This window comes from Erpetoichthys calabaricus, chromosome 8, assembly GCF_900747795.2.
Source record: "Erpetoichthys calabaricus chromosome 8, fErpCal1.3, whole genome shotgun sequence".
In the NCBI taxonomy this organism is placed as follows: Eukaryota; Metazoa; Chordata; class Cladistia; order Polypteriformes; family Polypteridae; genus Erpetoichthys; species Erpetoichthys calabaricus.
In genome coordinates this window covers 97,872,168-97,889,750 of record NC_041401.2, presented here as the reverse complement: position 1 = coordinate 97,889,750, position 17,583 = coordinate 97,872,168, and the positions used below count along the sequence as shown (strand labels likewise).

The 17,583-nt window shown below is 37.5% G+C and overlaps 1 protein-coding gene across 2 annotated transcripts in view; it reads right to left on the bottom strand.

Annotated features, from left to right (window-relative positions):
- The window catches only part of doc2b (double C2-like domains, beta), a 462,393-nt gene that overhangs the window by 21,083 nt on the left and 423,727 nt on the right, over positions 1-17,583 (bottom strand). For both annotated transcript variants that reach the window (XM_051930789.1, XM_028807125.2), the window contains 3 exons: positions 9,610-9,767; positions 2,055-2,136; positions 1,835-1,931 (listed from right to left, as the gene is read on the bottom strand). In XM_051930789.1, the coding sequence (XP_051786749.1) occupies positions 1,835-1,931; positions 2,055-2,136; positions 9,610-9,767 (337 nt within the window). The remainder of the gene's footprint in view (positions 1-1,834; positions 1,932-2,054; positions 2,137-9,609; positions 9,768-17,583) is intronic.

The following is a 17,583-nucleotide window of genomic DNA, read 5'->3' as shown; positions in this document are numbered from 1 at the left end:
ATCTATCTATCTATCTGAAATCCCAGCCAGGTGATCTCCACTGAATTAATGAGGTGACTTCTTAAACCAATTGCCCGCACTGGTGATGATTTAGATGTGTTGTATTAAAGGGGGTAAATACTTACGCAATTGATCATTTAGTGTTTTATATTTGTTATGTAGACTACTTTGTAAAAATCTGTTTTCACTTGGACATCAAAGAGTCTTTTTCGGTTGATCAATTTCAATAAAGCCAAATTAAATCCAGGAGTGGCATATAACTAATACAATATTTATAAACGGTTAATAATGCTCCCCTCTTCTGTTTCTCTTCTCGGTATCCTCATGAGGCACTTGGTGTCGTTACTCTACTGCCAAGTTGTTAGCCTGCCTATGGAAAAGTCATCTCTGATAAAGGAACACTGAAATCATTGTGTAGAAGGAGCCTTTCATCAGCACTGACTCAGCTGTAGAATGGCCAGTAGGGGCAGGCAGCTAGTTGGCCGAGATCTCCAAGACTCAGGCTTGTCTCATTCCTTTCAAGCAATCTGACTGAAGTTCTACAAATAACTGATGAACAGAAAATGTTGTTTTTCATTTATGTTAATAATTTTCGACTTTATTTTTGATGCATTTGAATAAATCTGTATTCTTTTATGTGATAATTCTGTATTGGCGGAGTGGTGGCTCTAAGGCTAGGGATTTGCACTGGCAATCGGAAGGTTGCCTGTTTGAATCCCGTAAATGCCAAAAGTGACTCTACTCTGTTGGGCCCTTGAGCAGGGCCCTTAACCTGCAATTGCTCCTTCCTGGGTATAACATTAATCTGCATCCAGCCCTGCATGTAGGCCCTCCAACCTGCAGGGAAAGACCTGGGGGTTGGTGGCAGTATTGGCACTCCAGCCACCATGAAAGGGCCTTGCACTGGTTCCATTCCATCTGAACTTAGTGTGGTGCCGAGGCTGCACTCAGGTCCTAATCTGGGATCCTGAGTTGGTTCGTCATGTGGTGGGTGCAGCAATGTGCTCTATCAGCGCATGCTCCTAACCTCTGTATTTAGTGACTGGTATAATCTATTGTTGCATTTTGCCTCGAGAGTTGTCACAGCTCCCTGTGCCTGCACTTAGTGAAGAGCGCTTTTCCAGAACAAAGTATTTTATACTATTATATTGTATTTCTGAAGTGGCAGTGATAGATTGGCCATGTAGCTCTGTGATGAGGATTACTTGTATGATTACTTGATTACTTGTGTGTTCTATTCACTCCATTTTTAACACCCATTGCATGTCCAACCTACCTAGTAGAGGGATTTTCTCTGAATTACCATTCCAAAGATATCTTCCATTTTTTACAGGGTTTTTTTAGGAGTTTTTTCTTGAGAGTCAAATCTAGGGTGTTGTCAATAAAGCCCTTTGAGGCATGCATTGTGTGATTGTGGGCTATATAAGAAATACATTGTTGTATAACAATAAAATGTGAAAACCTCTAAAGGGGTGAATACTTTTTATAGAAAATGTAAATAATATTTTTCCCTGACTTACTGAAAGCTACCTTTTCAATATTTCAACAGATATAATCCTCATGTTTTTGTCAAAATCATTCCAATGTTCTAGTACTGTTCCTGTAATATTCTTCCTGCATTCGTGAATTTTCACCATCTAGTGGCCACATTCATAATAGCAATGCCCGCAAAGTACCTTTTCCCTTTCAGTTAGATAGATAGATAGATAATAAAAGAAGACACTTTTGCTCTCCTGTTTTTGGAAATAACTTACTTTTTTGTGCTTTATCTCATATTTCCCAGTTTGTCTGTGCCACACCACAGCCTCCATAAAATACAGAGAGAGGTTTTTACCTATAAAGTCATTAGACTTCCCAATGTCATAATCCCATACAGTTACTTCAAGAGTCTTCTTGGTGAGGTCAGCATGTTTGATTTCATAGAAGAACTCCTAAGAAAAACATAAATGGGTCACACACATATTGGGCCTATGCTCAACAAAATGACATGCGCACTCTCCAGGATGTTACACACATGAAAACATTAGTGAAACAAGGCAGGAGGCTGGGATCACCTCATTAAACTCTGGATTCAGGGTCTTCTTTTTCACGGCTGTTTTGTGCTTTGACTTCTTCTCCACATCTGGTTTCAGATACCTATAGCAAAAGCAAAGAATTGTCTCTGTTATTGTCTCTGGTTGTGTTTTGTTTGTCTAAGGACAATCAACTGGACATTAACATTGTGCTGGCCATTGAGAGCAGAAGCAGAAAAGTAACTCCTGAACTGCTCAGTTAATGTGGCTCTTGGTGCCATGTACACTACTCAGTATTAGAGATTACGATGGGAAGATAACGTGTGTCACTTGACATTTTATTTTTTGTATTTATATATATATTTTTTACAACAAATAACATGAACATGGACCAGTACATGCAAGAGGTGCTTCTGCTTTTCAGATTCATGAAACAAAGCAAGGTATTATTTTAAATATGGTGTCAGTCACTGGATAGAAATCTCTATAGCAATAAAAAAAGCTTTATTATGAATAAATAATGCATTAAATGGTTTTAGATTTTGAAAAAAAAATAGCTGGCCTCATTTACTATGTTTAGGGATATAACCAGCAGGTGGCAGCATCATGTCACGCAAGATGGGCCAAACATGGCTGTGAATTTGAATGGCAGCTCTCAGCTTTAGACCTTGGGTCCCCATTGTGGCTGCAGGTTTTTGTTTCAACCAGTTTCACAATCAGTGAGTCATTTTTTACCTCAGGTTGATCTCATTTTTTGTTTAGCTAACCTTTTCTTGTTCTTTTTATCTTGCATTTGGAAAAGTGAGGCATTCTGTGATCTGACGTTTATAAGAAATTAAGAAATACAGTATTTGTGTTTTTTTTGCCATGGCCCTAGAATGCTCTGTTTTGTCATTTCCTTTCTAATTCACTTCCCTTGTGGAGTTTGCCATCTTAATTGTATCCAAATACTGATAATTAAAGACAAGCAAAGCAGACACCAGTGCAAACAACACTGAGTGCTTAAGCGTAGCTCTTTCAGTGTGAGTGCTTATTAGTAAATTATGGCTTACATCCCCAGAACAGTCAAAAAGAACAAAATACTGAAAAGCAAAACCAATGAATTCTTACTCATTAACACACAAATACTTGATTATTCAATAAAAATGCAGCACAGCCAGTTTGCAATTTTTGGATTGACACTAGAAAAGCATCAAAATGAGGAAATAACTAATGCTTGATTAAGGCAGGAGACCAATCAAAAAAATTAATTGTTTGGGTTGAAAACCTGCAGCCAAAGATGGCGTCCCAGGACTGGTTTGGAGAAGCTCTGCAGTAGAGGGTGTTATGGCATTGCTGAGGCTTCATCCATGGCTTTAGTTTCTTTTTGCTTTTGTTTGATTTTATTAGTTGCATTTTGGAAAAGATTTTACTGTATTTGTTAATAAAAACATTTCTGCTATTTTTTTCTGTTTTTCATTAAGTATTTTCCAGTGTTTCAATAATTTATTTCTTTTTGTGTTCCCCTTATGTTAATTTAATTTATGTGGAATGTTTTGTTTTGACTTGCAGATTGGTCCTACTTTTTCCTGTTTTTGCCATTTTTAGTGCTCCCTTTGTTTATACAAATTAATTCTTCATTTACAAAGATTCTTTTTTAACTTTGTCATCCAAGTCAGGCTATTTAATCCTCTTGTTTCATGGGCATTTTTCAGTATATTTTTGACTATATATTGTACTGTACTGTATATATATATGTGTATTTATTATGAATGCCATAGTGGATGAACTGGCATCGGGACTGAGATGGAAGAAGGACCTCCATTATGGAAGGGCAGTTTGGATGGTGGAGCATGCTTGCAAAGATAGTTCCTGTTCCCTCTCCCTATTGGGGGGAGGAAATAATGAATGGATTTGGGGACACGGCATACAAAGAACCGTCATTCCCCCTGTACGTTAGGTGTTAGTGATCTCCAGGGCTACTTTCTGTTTGGACTCCTACTGGGCTACATGACAGAAGTAATTCAGAAACGCATCCTTGTCAAGTTCCTCAGTGGCCATCAGACAGAGCTGCTGGAAGAGGACTTCACTGCTTACTGATTGTAATTTTATGGCACCAAAACACTCCTGAATCAAGTACTGTATAAAAACAGCTACCTTACCTCAGTCTGGAGGTCGGAGTACAGGTGGAAGAAGACACCACTTGCTGGAGGAGTAAAGGAAGGAGTGAAGGACAGATGGTATTATGTGTAGTTATTAGAAGAGACTGTAAAAAGGAACTATTTATAATAAAAACTATTTGATTTTAACTCAGGACTAAGTTGGTGCAATTCAGTGAACTCAACTAGCCAATCTATATATATGACTGGTCAGTTTAGCTTTTGTGTGACTGGTCAGTTTGGCTTTGGTGATGTGATTAAAAAAGAAGTGAGAGGAGGAGTAATGGCATGGGATGCATGTAGAAAGTCATCTTCAAAGAAAGCATGTATTCTATAAATGCAGACAGGATGCGAGAAAGCACACTCAAAAATAACGGCAAAGTCTAAAAAGCAGGCTTTATGGGAACATACTTGTAGCACTAGGGTGTTTTACCATGTTATCCATTATGGATGTAGTGAGACGTTAAGCAAAATAACACCTTTTATTGGCTAACTAGAAAGATTACAATGGGAACATACTTGAGAGAGGGAGTGCTGGTGATGAAATATTCACACCCATGATATATCAAGAAAAGTAGCTGAAAGTGCACGTAGGGCAAGAGATAGCAAATGTTTTTAAATTATTCTATGGCTAGTGTATGTATATATATATATATATATATATATATATATATATATATATATATATATATATATATATATATATATATGTATATATAAATTAATATTTAAAGTATTCTTGAACTTTTAAATCTGACATTCCATTTTGGGCCTGGGCAGGCATGAGAGCCTGCCTCTTGAGTTTTTGGGTCTGGCTGTCTGAGGTGAGGCTTACTTTTGGAAGGGAGATTCACTGAGGTCCTGGTCTGGATTGTTTGTTTTTTAAACATTAACACCCAGTAAATTTTGTTGTTTTTTTCTTTTTAAACTTTTCATTTACCATAAGTCTGGGTACGCCATAAAGAGATTTGGTGAAAAATGTCATAACTAGTCTGTTTTGATATGAGTGCCGGAAGTGTAGGAGCTGGCTGATGTGGAATCCAGAAAAGAGCGTGCATATAGCCTATTGCTTCTATAACAAAAATTAACCAAATGGTGTTTGAAAAACACCTCAGAGATCTGGTTACACCTATAAAGAAGAGCTGACTTGTGAAGTGACAAGATTGCAACTCTGAAAGGCAGGACCTCTTACAAAGATGACTGGAACAGAGAGTTAAAACTACTGAGAAAGACAAGGGCAGAGGAGCTATTCAGTATAGCAATGCACACTCTCAACATGGGAATTTTTCTCATAAAACAGTAAGTTATAATTTTAATCAATTCACACAAAAGTGAAAGTTAGCAAAATTTAATATGGAAAATCTTTCTTTATAATGCCACCATAATGCAGAACCTTACATTCATATGACACTTGCTTTCTGTTTTGCGATTTGCTAATTGTGTGTTGTACATTTTTGTGTGAGGATGGCTCAGTGCCTGTGGTGGTTAGCCTTGTGTTTCTAGGGTTTTCTTCCAGCATTCAGAGTCCTGGTTTTAAATTCCGGCTAGGCCCCTGCCTGTGTGGGGTTTGCACTTTCTATTCATGTCTATTGTTACACATGTGTGCATGGGAGGCAGCTAAAGGGCTTGAGTAAGGGCAATTCCGAGTCATACCGGGATGTGGCAGAGTGCACTGACTCTTTTTCTCCCTTTCCTGTAGACCATTCATGGGAGATCCTACCTGGCCCTCTTGATGTCACTTCCAGGACCGAGCCTATGGAAGGAGACCTTGCCGGCTCCGGCCCCTGTGATGTCACGTCCAGGCTCGAACCTATGGCTGAAGACCTTCATTAGCCCGACCCCTCTGACCTCACTTCCTGTCTTCCCCTTTAAAAGCCTCCACCTTTTCCCTATTCCCTCAGTTCTGTTTTGGACTCGTTTGTGTGCACATCGGTGCTGTATTCACTTAAAATGACCTTTCCAGCCAGGAAACCAATTATATGGGTGGCTGCCCCAAACCTTTCTATGACTCTGAGTCTAGTTTGTGACACTATATAAGTTGGTCTTCAGTAAGTTGATTGCCAGCTCAGACTTGGCCCATTTTGAGTGAAAGTTTGTATGTGTGAGTGGACGCCATTATGGGCTAACACTCCATCAAAGGCTGGCTCCTGCTTTACATCTAAAGGACTAGGCCAATCCTCTTAGCTCTGAACAGGGCAAAGCCATTTTAGAAATGAATGGATGTTCAATGTGAATTTTTGTGACTTTGTGCAAGCTGTTAGTAAAATTTTTTACTTCTATAACACAGTTTTCTTTGATTTCCCACAAAATAACAAGGAATCTTAAAGATGAATGATATGCAAGGCTGGTTCTGATAAATAAGCAGCATATTTGACAATCATTTGATTATTAACTGCAACTAAGAGTTGTTGATGATTTTAAGAATTAGGAATTACAATTGAAAGACATTTAGTTCTCCTAGGCTGCCAGGAAGGATATTGTGCAGATTCTTAACACATGAAATCAGAGTAAACAAGATTATTAGCTTTTCATATTAATGAGTGAATTATTTACCTTTTCATTAAATTATTTCCAAGTACTCAGTAATGGTGTGTGTCAGCATGCAGTTGTTGTCATCAGGTTGAGCTGCTGTAGTTGACAACGTTACTGTACATACCATTCAGGCTTTCTATCTTATATATTAATATTAGTGGAAGGAAAATCAAAATAAATTCTAACCAGTTGCTTCTTATCATATTTCTTTGTTGTAATGTTAATTACACTATTGTAAAACCTTAATTCTATTAGATTCTGTCTATTCCATTACTGCTTATCTAATACTTGCTAAAGTTAATATTTTGCTTTATGTTTAATCTAAAGTTGGATTAAAAGTGAAGGCTCTCAGAATTAATTAAGGGGAACACAAAGAAGCACATTATATTAAAAAATATCTGTAACTGTGAGTGGAAATGGAAAAGCAATATTAAAAAAAGGAAACAAAATTTTTGGCATTAGTAGTATTTAAAGTACACCTCTTTTAAACTAATGTTTTTCCCTGCCATATCCCAAAATGGAAAATGGCGACTAAATTGGCCCTGTGTGAATGTGAGTGAGGCCTGTGGTGGATTACCATAAAGTCCAAGGTTGGTTCCCGCCTTGATGCTGTCAGAATAAACTTTGAACCCACAATCCTCAGTTTATTTGAGCCAGTTTATGTACTCTTTTTCTTTCTTAAACAATGTGCCTTCTGCAAGTATGCCTTAAGAGACTTCTAACTCATGGGCCAATTCATGATAATTGGTCTTCAGCCAAACGTACTTAATGCCAGGCTGACACATCATGTTTCAGTCCCAAGTACTTGGGGAAAAAAAAGTTGACTAGAGAAACCTGAGTAAACGTCATAAAAAGAATCACCAAGGTTATCATTAATTGGCTTTCTTCAGTAGGTGTGAGGGTAGCATTATCAAGCAGGCCATTTGTTTAGGTTGACTGGTGTCTCTTATTGGACCTCAGTGAATATGGGTGTTTGTGAGCATGCACTGAACTGGACTTGCACCTTTGGTAGAGTTTAGTCTCAACCTTTGTTTGGACATTTCTCATATTTTTCCGCAAAGCAATGAGGCTTTGAAGGTGTGTGCATCTGTGGACCATGTGATGTCCTGTCGCCAGGGCTGGTCTTGGCTTGTGCCTGGATCTGCCTGGATATACTCTGGCCCACAGGAACACTTAACTGGATTAAGAGAATTAGAGAGTGTTAGTTGTGTTACATGTTTTTGATTTTTTTTTGGTCATCCCTAACTGTTTATTAAAGACTCCTATTATTATTATTATTGACTTGGAGCCCAGAATGTAGCTGCTCGTTCATGTCCATCAGTTTATTTTTTTAACATCTAATACTACCTGCTGAACTCTTGTGAGAATAGTAATAAAAATGAGGTTATTTATAATGCACTTTGCATGCCTAGTGCTCATGGGAGTAAGATAAGAGGCTTAAAATGCAGCAAAAAAGGAAAACTAGCAGACAGCATCTGCTAGAATCCAATATGTTGTTCAATTTCTGTTTTGTGGTTTTATGTGGGAGTATTCAGAGGTTTTTACATTTCCTTTTATTTTAGTTTTACATGTTATTTTTTTCTATCACTTGGTAATTTTTTTATTAATTATAGCAGTGATTAGTCTCTTTGTGGTTTAGGATTTAGTGGTATTATTTCCAAAGAGGCAATCGTGTCATGGGGATGCTGCATAGGTTTGATGGAGTGAGTGTGAAAGACCACTCATGTGTGACTACAAGAAGTGATGGTAAAGGGCACTAGCTTGTAAAATAATATATTTAAGTTGTGGTTCCCAGACAAATGTCTTTGAATTTGAATATATAAATAATAAATATGCCCTGTGGTGGGCTGGCGCCTTGCCCGGGGTTTGTTTCCTGCCTTGCGCCCTATGTTGGCTGGGATTGAATCCAACAGACCCCCGTGACCCTGTAGTTAGGATATAGCGGGTTGGATAATGGATGGATGGAAATAATAAATAAGGGTTTACTGTTGAATTACTGATTTTCTCAACCCAGTTTGTGAACTCTGGACCTCCCTTTTCTTCATCTTCTAGATTTTGGTATAAGAAAGAGATAGACTGACAACCATTTTTACATTGGAGTTAGATTCTGTATCTTTGACACCAAAGCCTTAACAGAAGAATACAATTATTATGAGGTGATCTGAAATAACATTAAACAAGACAATGGCCAGAAGACTGAGACAGAGTTCTGGCCTAGTCACTGTCAGCTTGGGGTCTGCACATTCTTCATATGGCTGTGTTGGTTTTCTTCCTACATCTCAAAGTTTACTAACTTAATTAGTGGCTTACAATCAGCCCAGTACATGTGTGTGCAATCATGCCATTTAGTGAACTCATTCAGAGTTAGTTTAAGTCTGATACCTACCTAACACTACCAAAATAGGATTTGTCTTGCTCTGACGCTAACATTGAATAAACCTTGAAAATGGATGGTTACATGAGGTCTCGGACTGAAAAGCATTTGTGACATGCTTAAGGCTGTCACAACTCAGAAAAAAAGAATGAAACAAATCATTAAAAATCAACCTTATTTTTAAGTATCCAGTCTTATTAAAACAATAGCCATCACTAACTACCAAGTTAAAGTACACAAAGTGCCATTATTTATATATTAGTGACTTTAATGCACCATAACAAAATGTTGTGCAGTGTTCCATCATTAGAAATAATCTGAACATGAATATTGAATTTTATTATACAGTCAAGAATTAGCCACCTAAAGGTCAGAAGACACACACTTCCATTGGCAGCACAGAACAATGGATTTCATGCTTGATTTCTATTTTCTAGTCCATTTCACTGGCACTGGAAATTTTTTTCAAAGGATAATTTGATGAGGGCACATGAGTGCTAGAAATGAAATAAGAGCTAAAGAAGCTGATGACAGCTCGTGGTTGACAGCTTACGTTTTGACATATGGATCAGAGAAGCCATTAGCATCCATAGCTGCCAGGTGTGCACAGCGCAGGATTCCAACAATCAACCCTGACTTCTGGGAGCTGTACTTCAAGGAGATCATGATCCGTCCTCGCTCCTCCAGAGACTTGTCCTCTGTCTTGTCAACCTGGGACAGATCACAGACACAGAGAGCACGTGACATTCAGACTCAAGACAAATGGCACACCTCAAAAGATTGGTGATGACCTCACTGAAAATCATATGATGTATGATTTATGGCAGAGGTTGTCTTAAGAAGCAATTATAATATTGGTTCTAATGCTCATGAGCTTTAAGGCAAATAAAATCAAATGCGCATGCACATCTAATTGGTAGCAGCGTGTGGTGCCAAGCTGAAGCAGATCAAATGTCTTGCTCAAGGTTACATGGCAACACACTTTAAGATGTGAATGTGCTATCTGCAATATGCCACAAATCAGCATCCATGGGGCTACACCCCCCATTCATTTACTTAACAAAGAACTTAACATATTAGAATGAGGGAGATAAAGTTGTAATGGTGACAGTTATGCCACCCATTTTGCCTCCAATTCATTGTTATCAATGGGAATTTGTCATTTGCTCACAATGAGGGTTGTGTATTTATAGTATGTGAACCACCAATTGAAATATAGCCTAACAACGAGCCACAATCAGAGTTAATCACTTTAGTTTCTGTAACTTAACTCCACTAACACTTACCCTAAACCCCAACCATGCCTCATTTAATTTGACTTGGAGCCCAAACTTATTTTATTAATTAAGGTCATTGAGTTAATATAATAATTCAATTCATCAATTCATTAGGTAACGGAATCAGTTAAATCATTCACTTATTAAATGCATTCAAATGTATTTTAATGAAGTTAATGTATGTACTAATTTTTGCATACTCGTATTTAAGTCATCAACAAGCATTTTTTTTCAGTTCATTAAATCGCAATGTGGTCTGATGGTTAAGGTCCATAAACCCACATAATTTCCATTGACTCTCCATGTGATTTCTAGTAAATCACTTAACTTCCTAAAGTGTTTAGCAGTATGTCAAAAAATTATGCTCGACATACAGTAAGCAATTTTAATGTGTATAGATTAAAGATGCCGTAATATAGATGTTCTTTTGACAATCTGTGTCGGAGGCATCTTGAAAAGCATATAGAGTGTCGTCCTGTTTAGAACAGGGGTGGGCAGATTCAGTCCTGGAGGGCCGCAGTGGCTGCAGGTTTTTGCTCCAACCCAATTGCTTAATAAGAAGCCCTTATTGCTCAAGTAACACTTCAGCTTCACTTTAGTTGTCTCGCTCGTTAAGATTTTGAACCCTTATTGCTTATTTTAGTCTTAAACAGCCGTATTCTTGGTTTTTAATTGCTCCTAATTAGCAATACCATGCAAATGACGAAAGAGACCAGCATTTCTCCATTTAGCTTGTTTTCATTTACACCTGTGTGTATTTATCACACACTATTTGGTTTAATTAAATACTTGGAAGGAAAGTGAAGAGAAAAAAGTGAAGCACTGAGAATTACTCATCTGTTTTAGACTTCAAATCATTTGGATGATTTCCTTAGAAAGGAAAATAAATCTAGGATTTGAGAATGACCTGACATGGCAGAGTTAAAGCACTAGCAAGCCATGCAATTAAATAATTGACAAGGATTGGTTTTTAATTAAGCAACTGGGTTGAAACAAAAACCTGCAACCACTGCGGCCCTCCAGGACTGAATCTGCCCACCCCTGGTTTAGAACTATCCTAAAAGAACCACAATCTAAATAACACAATTTAGTTATAATCTGAATAACAGAGATTCTCTTAAGATCAGTACATAAGGTGATTCTTTAAACTAAGAGAGCTTCTTCCACCTTTCAAAATCTCAGTGTACATATACTTGCAATCCAGTAAGAGAACAGAAAGCTGGACAACACCATGACACCTTCTTTTTAATGTGTAGTTCTTCTGAATTCCAAGTGAATGAACAAAAAGATTTGCTGATATTAAATGGTATGTTCTGAAAGAGGTACAGCAGCCTAAGACAGGTCTTCATTTTGAAAATGTTAATTCTCCCACCTGGAATAGCGGGAGTGGAATGAATGACCCCCCAGAAGGAATAACCACATACTAATGTCTTTTTTAATACTTTCTATCAAATTGTTTTGATTAGGTTTTAACGGGTCTTTAACCGTTTTCCTTGTAACAGTTACACCTGAATATTTAAACAAATTATGTCATCATCAATGAAAATGAATTGTGTTTAACCTGGAATGCAAAATCCTTCACTGGGAAGAGAACTCTTTTGTTCAAGTTGATTGTACACCAAGAGACTTTATGAAATTCACCCAACAGATTTGTTATGAATGTCAGTAATGTTTGACCCTGAGACACAGAGCACTGCATCATTAGGATAAAGATACATTTTCTGCACCTGCCTGTCCCCTATGATCCCTGTTTTTATTGGGTAGCATACAAACATGAATAGCTAGGGTTTCAAATAACAATTACAAACAAGGAATTGTAGAAAACAGGAATTTCTATCCGATTAGGGGGTTCCAATTCAAAATACTCAGAATGTATGTATATGAACCAAAGGTTCTCGATTAGAGTATAATATTTGAATCCATGGAGATATATTGTAGATCAAGCCCATTTTGATAAGTAAAAAAGCATCTGACTTTATCAAAATCTTTTTTCTGTGTCTATAAAGATAGAAGAACCTTAGGAGACTTAAATACTGTAGTGGAATATACTGTATATACTGTAAATAACGAATATACAGTACGTTTAAAACTAAAGGTCTACCTTTTATAAATCTGTCTTGATTTGAATATATCGTACATAGGGATACCTTCTTTATTTTTTTAGCTAGAACTTTCACCTGGATCTTAATATTATTATTCAGAGAAGAAACTGGTCTGTAATACACATACTTTTAAGTATTTATATCTTTTTGGAACAACAGTAATTGACACCTTACATAGTGTTTTGGTAAAATGTTATGTTCTCTAACTTCCACAAAGACTAGAAAATCTACAAAGAAATCATGCCCAAGAAGGACAAACAAGCTCAAACAAACGATTAGAGAGATGGACATTCAAAACAGAAACTGAACTGCAATTATTTGCCAATGACAAGTAACTTTCTTCTGTTAAAGGAATACTCTACCCAAAATAGCATTTTTTAAAATGTTTTCCCTTTAAATGTAGCTTGTACTGATAATCGAGAGGACTTTTTTATTCATGCTTTCATGCAGACAGATATAAAAAGTTCCTGATAGATAGGCATCTGTGGAGACCAATGCTGGACAACAAAAACAACAGCAGCAATTTATTTCTTGCATTGGCCAAAATCACACACAAAAAAAATGATGTGCCTGCCACATAATCTACTTTTATGCTCACAGCATCTAAGACACATGCATTTTTACTCAAATATTGTTAAATAAACTACTTATGAAAAATGCTATCATGATCAAAAATTGAATGCATCCCAAACAGGAATGAGCATTTTAATTGTAGCCTCAACAGTCTTCTTGGGAATTTGCAACAACACACCTAGAGACATGATTCTGCAGTCCTTCCAGTGAAACACCTGAAAAGAAAATGAATGCCGCAGTGCCCACCTGGTGGGCCAAAGGAGATGTTATTGAGCTTTAAAAGATCCAGGTCACAGCTTTGTGGCTCTGACCTTTTTCGTGGTCCACATTCTTTCTCACTAGTGGAGAGTTGAGCTTGGGTCCCAGCAGTTTTCCAGATGGTCTGTGACCTTTTCAAAGCTATGCTCAGTCTGTTATGCAAACCCAACATTACTTCATCAGGGTTTCACTGAGATGTAAGCCTGGCACTGACAAGACCAAAGAGCATAATACAGAACTGAAATAGACCATCCATAGTCACTAATGCCAACTATTGCACACTGCCTTCTTCCATGAGCACCTGACAATACTCTGAGGGGAGGACCTATGGAGAAAAGATCCTCACATCATGAAGAGACTCCAAATGTCATGTACCAGAATACATGGTAGGCAGCCTTCTGCACCTCTGTGCTGAAACCTAGATAGCCCACACAAAATATGTGCGAACGAACATGTCAGGTAATTCCCAAGATGATGATAAAGGGTTAAGTATGACAGCCAGGAGCAACATGGAAATCTCCTGTTTCATAAGAGTAATATCATGTGATTACATCTGTTATATGCTCAATACTATACAGGCAACTTGTTGGTGGTGTACAGTAGATGTAATGTGTTACTCTGTAAGCTTATGGTCACTAATGGCTACCTATGCAGCAAGGATTAACCGCAACAGGCTTTTCTCAAATGGTACTTTCAGTTAAACTATACTTGTCTTCCTGTATTGCCAAAGGAACTGATGTATAGGCTAGCACACAACTTCACCCTCCTGCACAGTGCAATTGTATCTGTGAGGCAAAACAATACCTATTTGGAAAATCATGCCAAGGTGCATATCATCCAGGGTATGAGTCTTTGTTTTCCAGTTAGTCTGCTGGAACTGGTAGGAGATATATACCTGAACTAGATACCAAGATGAAATTGACAGAAGTGCACCGGTTCATTTTTTATCTGCGGGTGCTATTTTTTGCCACAAACCAAAGTACATAAGGGTGAAGGTTCTGTTTGAGTGTTAACACCAAAAGGATTGGCTTGACGTGCACTGTTATGAGATTGTCATTGGAGTGGCTTTGGTTTAAGGGCTGGACTGGTTACACTACTGTTTTAACTGTATTCTTTCAATCAATCTGTTGTTACTAGCTGCCCAATGCCATTCAACCACGGAAGCCAATTTACCAATCAAGCAATCTTAGAACCCCTTTCGGTGTACAGGTCAATTTCGAGTTGCACTGCCCCAGACTGGAGTGAAAAATTTTATTATCAGACACTCCAGGACACCATTTTAAACACAAAAACCCATAAGCCAAACTCAGGGTGAGGTGGCAGAGTTTTTGAATCAATGCCTGAAGTCATACTTTGGCCTCTTTCTGGTAATAAGTAGGTGGTAATCCAGGAAGCCCTCTGTAAAACCCAGTCCCTGATAGTGTGTTTGGTAGCCTTGTACCAGCTCCCCACTAGACTTTACAAAGTAACACTGAACACACCCAGAAGTTTGTTAATGCAGATTCAATAAATTCACAATGAAATAACAGAAAATCATCAAGCCCAAACCAGCCACACAAAGATAAACGTCCACTTCCAAAGGGATAAAAATCAGAACAGTGTCAATGGTGATGACTTGCCCTTCCAATTGCCCTGTCACCGCAGTAGGTAAAGACTAAGATGATGCTCAACACATGCATCTTTGTTTTTGATTTCTTATAGACCATGGCAGGGTCTGTCAAGTAATTTATACATCTTGAATTTAAGCAGACGCTTCACAGGCGTCCCATTGCTTTTTCCTCTACAGCCTTCTGCCAAACATACAAGAATACAATAAGAAAGATCCATTAATTTTGTATTATGAATCTGCATACAGGTCATCTTCCACCATTGTCTCAGCATCTCTTTTAAAAAGATACCACCATTGTTGGTGTCATGGGACCACTGAGTGAGACCACCCAAATCTTTAATGAGGCAGCACTCAGTTCTATATAACTGAACATTACTGTATGTCACAAACAAAGGCAAAGAAAGAAGAAGAAACCCTTCAGAAATAAAAAAATTTATACAACTTTGAAACAAACGTTCAACTTACTGCATTAAGCCAAATGCTGAAACAACAAAGGCTTTTATTATGATTACATATTTGGCTGGTGATTTTATCCAAGGTGACCCACAAGTTTACAATGCATTACAACTGCTTAAATTCATCTTTATTATAGCAGATCAGGCAAGTTAGACGACTTGCTCAGCATCATATATTAGAGCAAAGGCAGGAATTGAACCAAAACCCTTGGATTTTAAGGCTCAGTGCCTTAGCCAATACACCGTAGATTGAAAAGACATGATGCAGATTTTACAGAGCCAACATGTGCTTCTCTCCTCAGGATTCCATGGATAGACTTGGTATAACTTGGAAGGCCAGAATGTACCTGAGGCAAATATGCGACTGAAGAAAAACAAAAGAAAAAGGATAATCTAGAGAGAAACAATAAAAAATAATGTTATTTTGATATATAATCTGTGCCAACCTTTCTGCCATGAACAAATTCAACACTTACGCAATAATCTGATGAGGATTCAGTACTGAGTGTACAGTTAAATATAAAGCAGTCAAGCATCCAAACTGTGAAAAAAAATCCACAGAAAGTTTTAAGATTCAGATCATCTAAGAGATTGTTGTCACACACGTGCAAATGGGAGACAGTTTACGGGCTCAAATAATTGTAATTGTTCGCCAGGCCAGGTGTTGGCACTGTACTTTAACTCTCTCCTCTTTTCCCTGCAGAACAACTGAAGAATCACCCCAATAATGATCACTTCCAGCTTATGATGTAGGTCCAGCTCCACCCCTCAAAGCCCCACCTCCAGATGATGTCACTTCTGGCTCCCAGAATGCCACCTGCTTATTACATCGCTTCCTGCTGTTTCATTATATAAATGTCTGCCATTCCTGTTTTGATCAGTTTTGTTTTTGGACTCATGTCGACTTTTACTAAACGGAGACAGTCCCCAACACTTTGACATTGTTCTTATGTATTCTGTTACACTATCTAGCATGAAGGTGGCCTCTATGACTTTGAATTGGATAAGTAGGTTATTAAAATGGAAGAAGAAAAAGTAGAGAAGACTGTGAGTGAAAGAAGGCATAGGACAATTTCTAAAACACTGCACTAATATCTTTCTTTTGTGGAAATAAAATATAAAAGAATAATCAAAATTTAGATTCCGCTTTTATGCTCTGTAAAAATCCTCATAAATATGTTTTTTTTTAATATGCAGACAACAGTTTTCCAAATTAAAACTTTCTGTAATAATAAAATACACAAAAAGCAGTGAAAAATGTTGGAAAACAAATTAACTGTAAGAGTTATACAGCTGGTAACATATGCTAAGGCAGCCTTATTTTAGATAATTTGTTCTGATTACTTTAATTTCTGCACGCCAAATAAAACCTTTTGTTTAGTATGGGCCCCTATTTAACAGCAATGCAAACTCTGGAGCATCCTACTGACATAAAAAGTTTCATGGAAAGTTGAGCTTAAAGAATGAAAGACTGAGTGAAATAGTTCTTTTATCTCAACAGGCTTTACAGCCATTCCCACTGTGATTCTGCTTGAGGACTGAAGATTGTAAATGTACGGTGAACAACTGTTTTTACGGATTCAGTTGAACAACAGTGAAAGGTAGACATTACTGTAAGATGGCAGCTTCAAAAGGCAGGTTCTAAGAAGATGCTGTCAATTTGTTATCAAAAAGTTGTCAGTCATTCAATGAAAAAGAACAGCTTTCATGATTTTGTGGTCTTTCTTCTGATGAGCATTGCATAACCTCAGTGTGAGCCTTGACTAGTTGCACAAGCCTTCAAATGCACTATTAAGTTGTCTTGGAAGATTACACTCTAGACGAAGCAGATACAGAGCTTGTTTCATCTTGAATATCACTCATTATGGAATGGATGCTTGGAGGGTTTTTCAAACATGAAAACCACTGGAGACAACAGATGAGTGGGGAAGTGGGTGTTTGCCTCTGGCCCCAGCCTAACCAAGGACCCAAAAATGTGACCAAAAAAGTGTACCTAACAACATTCTGGTGCATCCTAATATCAGGCCTCATAAATCCAGAGAGCTTACAGGTGCTGGTCATAAAATTAGAATATCATGACAAAGTTGATTTATTTCAGTAATTCCATTCAAAAAGTGAAACTTGTATATTAGATTCATTCATTACACACAGACTGATGTATTTCAAATGTTTATTTCTTTTAATGTTGATGATTATAACTGACAACTAACGAAAGTCCCAAATTCAGTATCTTGGAAAATTAGAATATTCTGA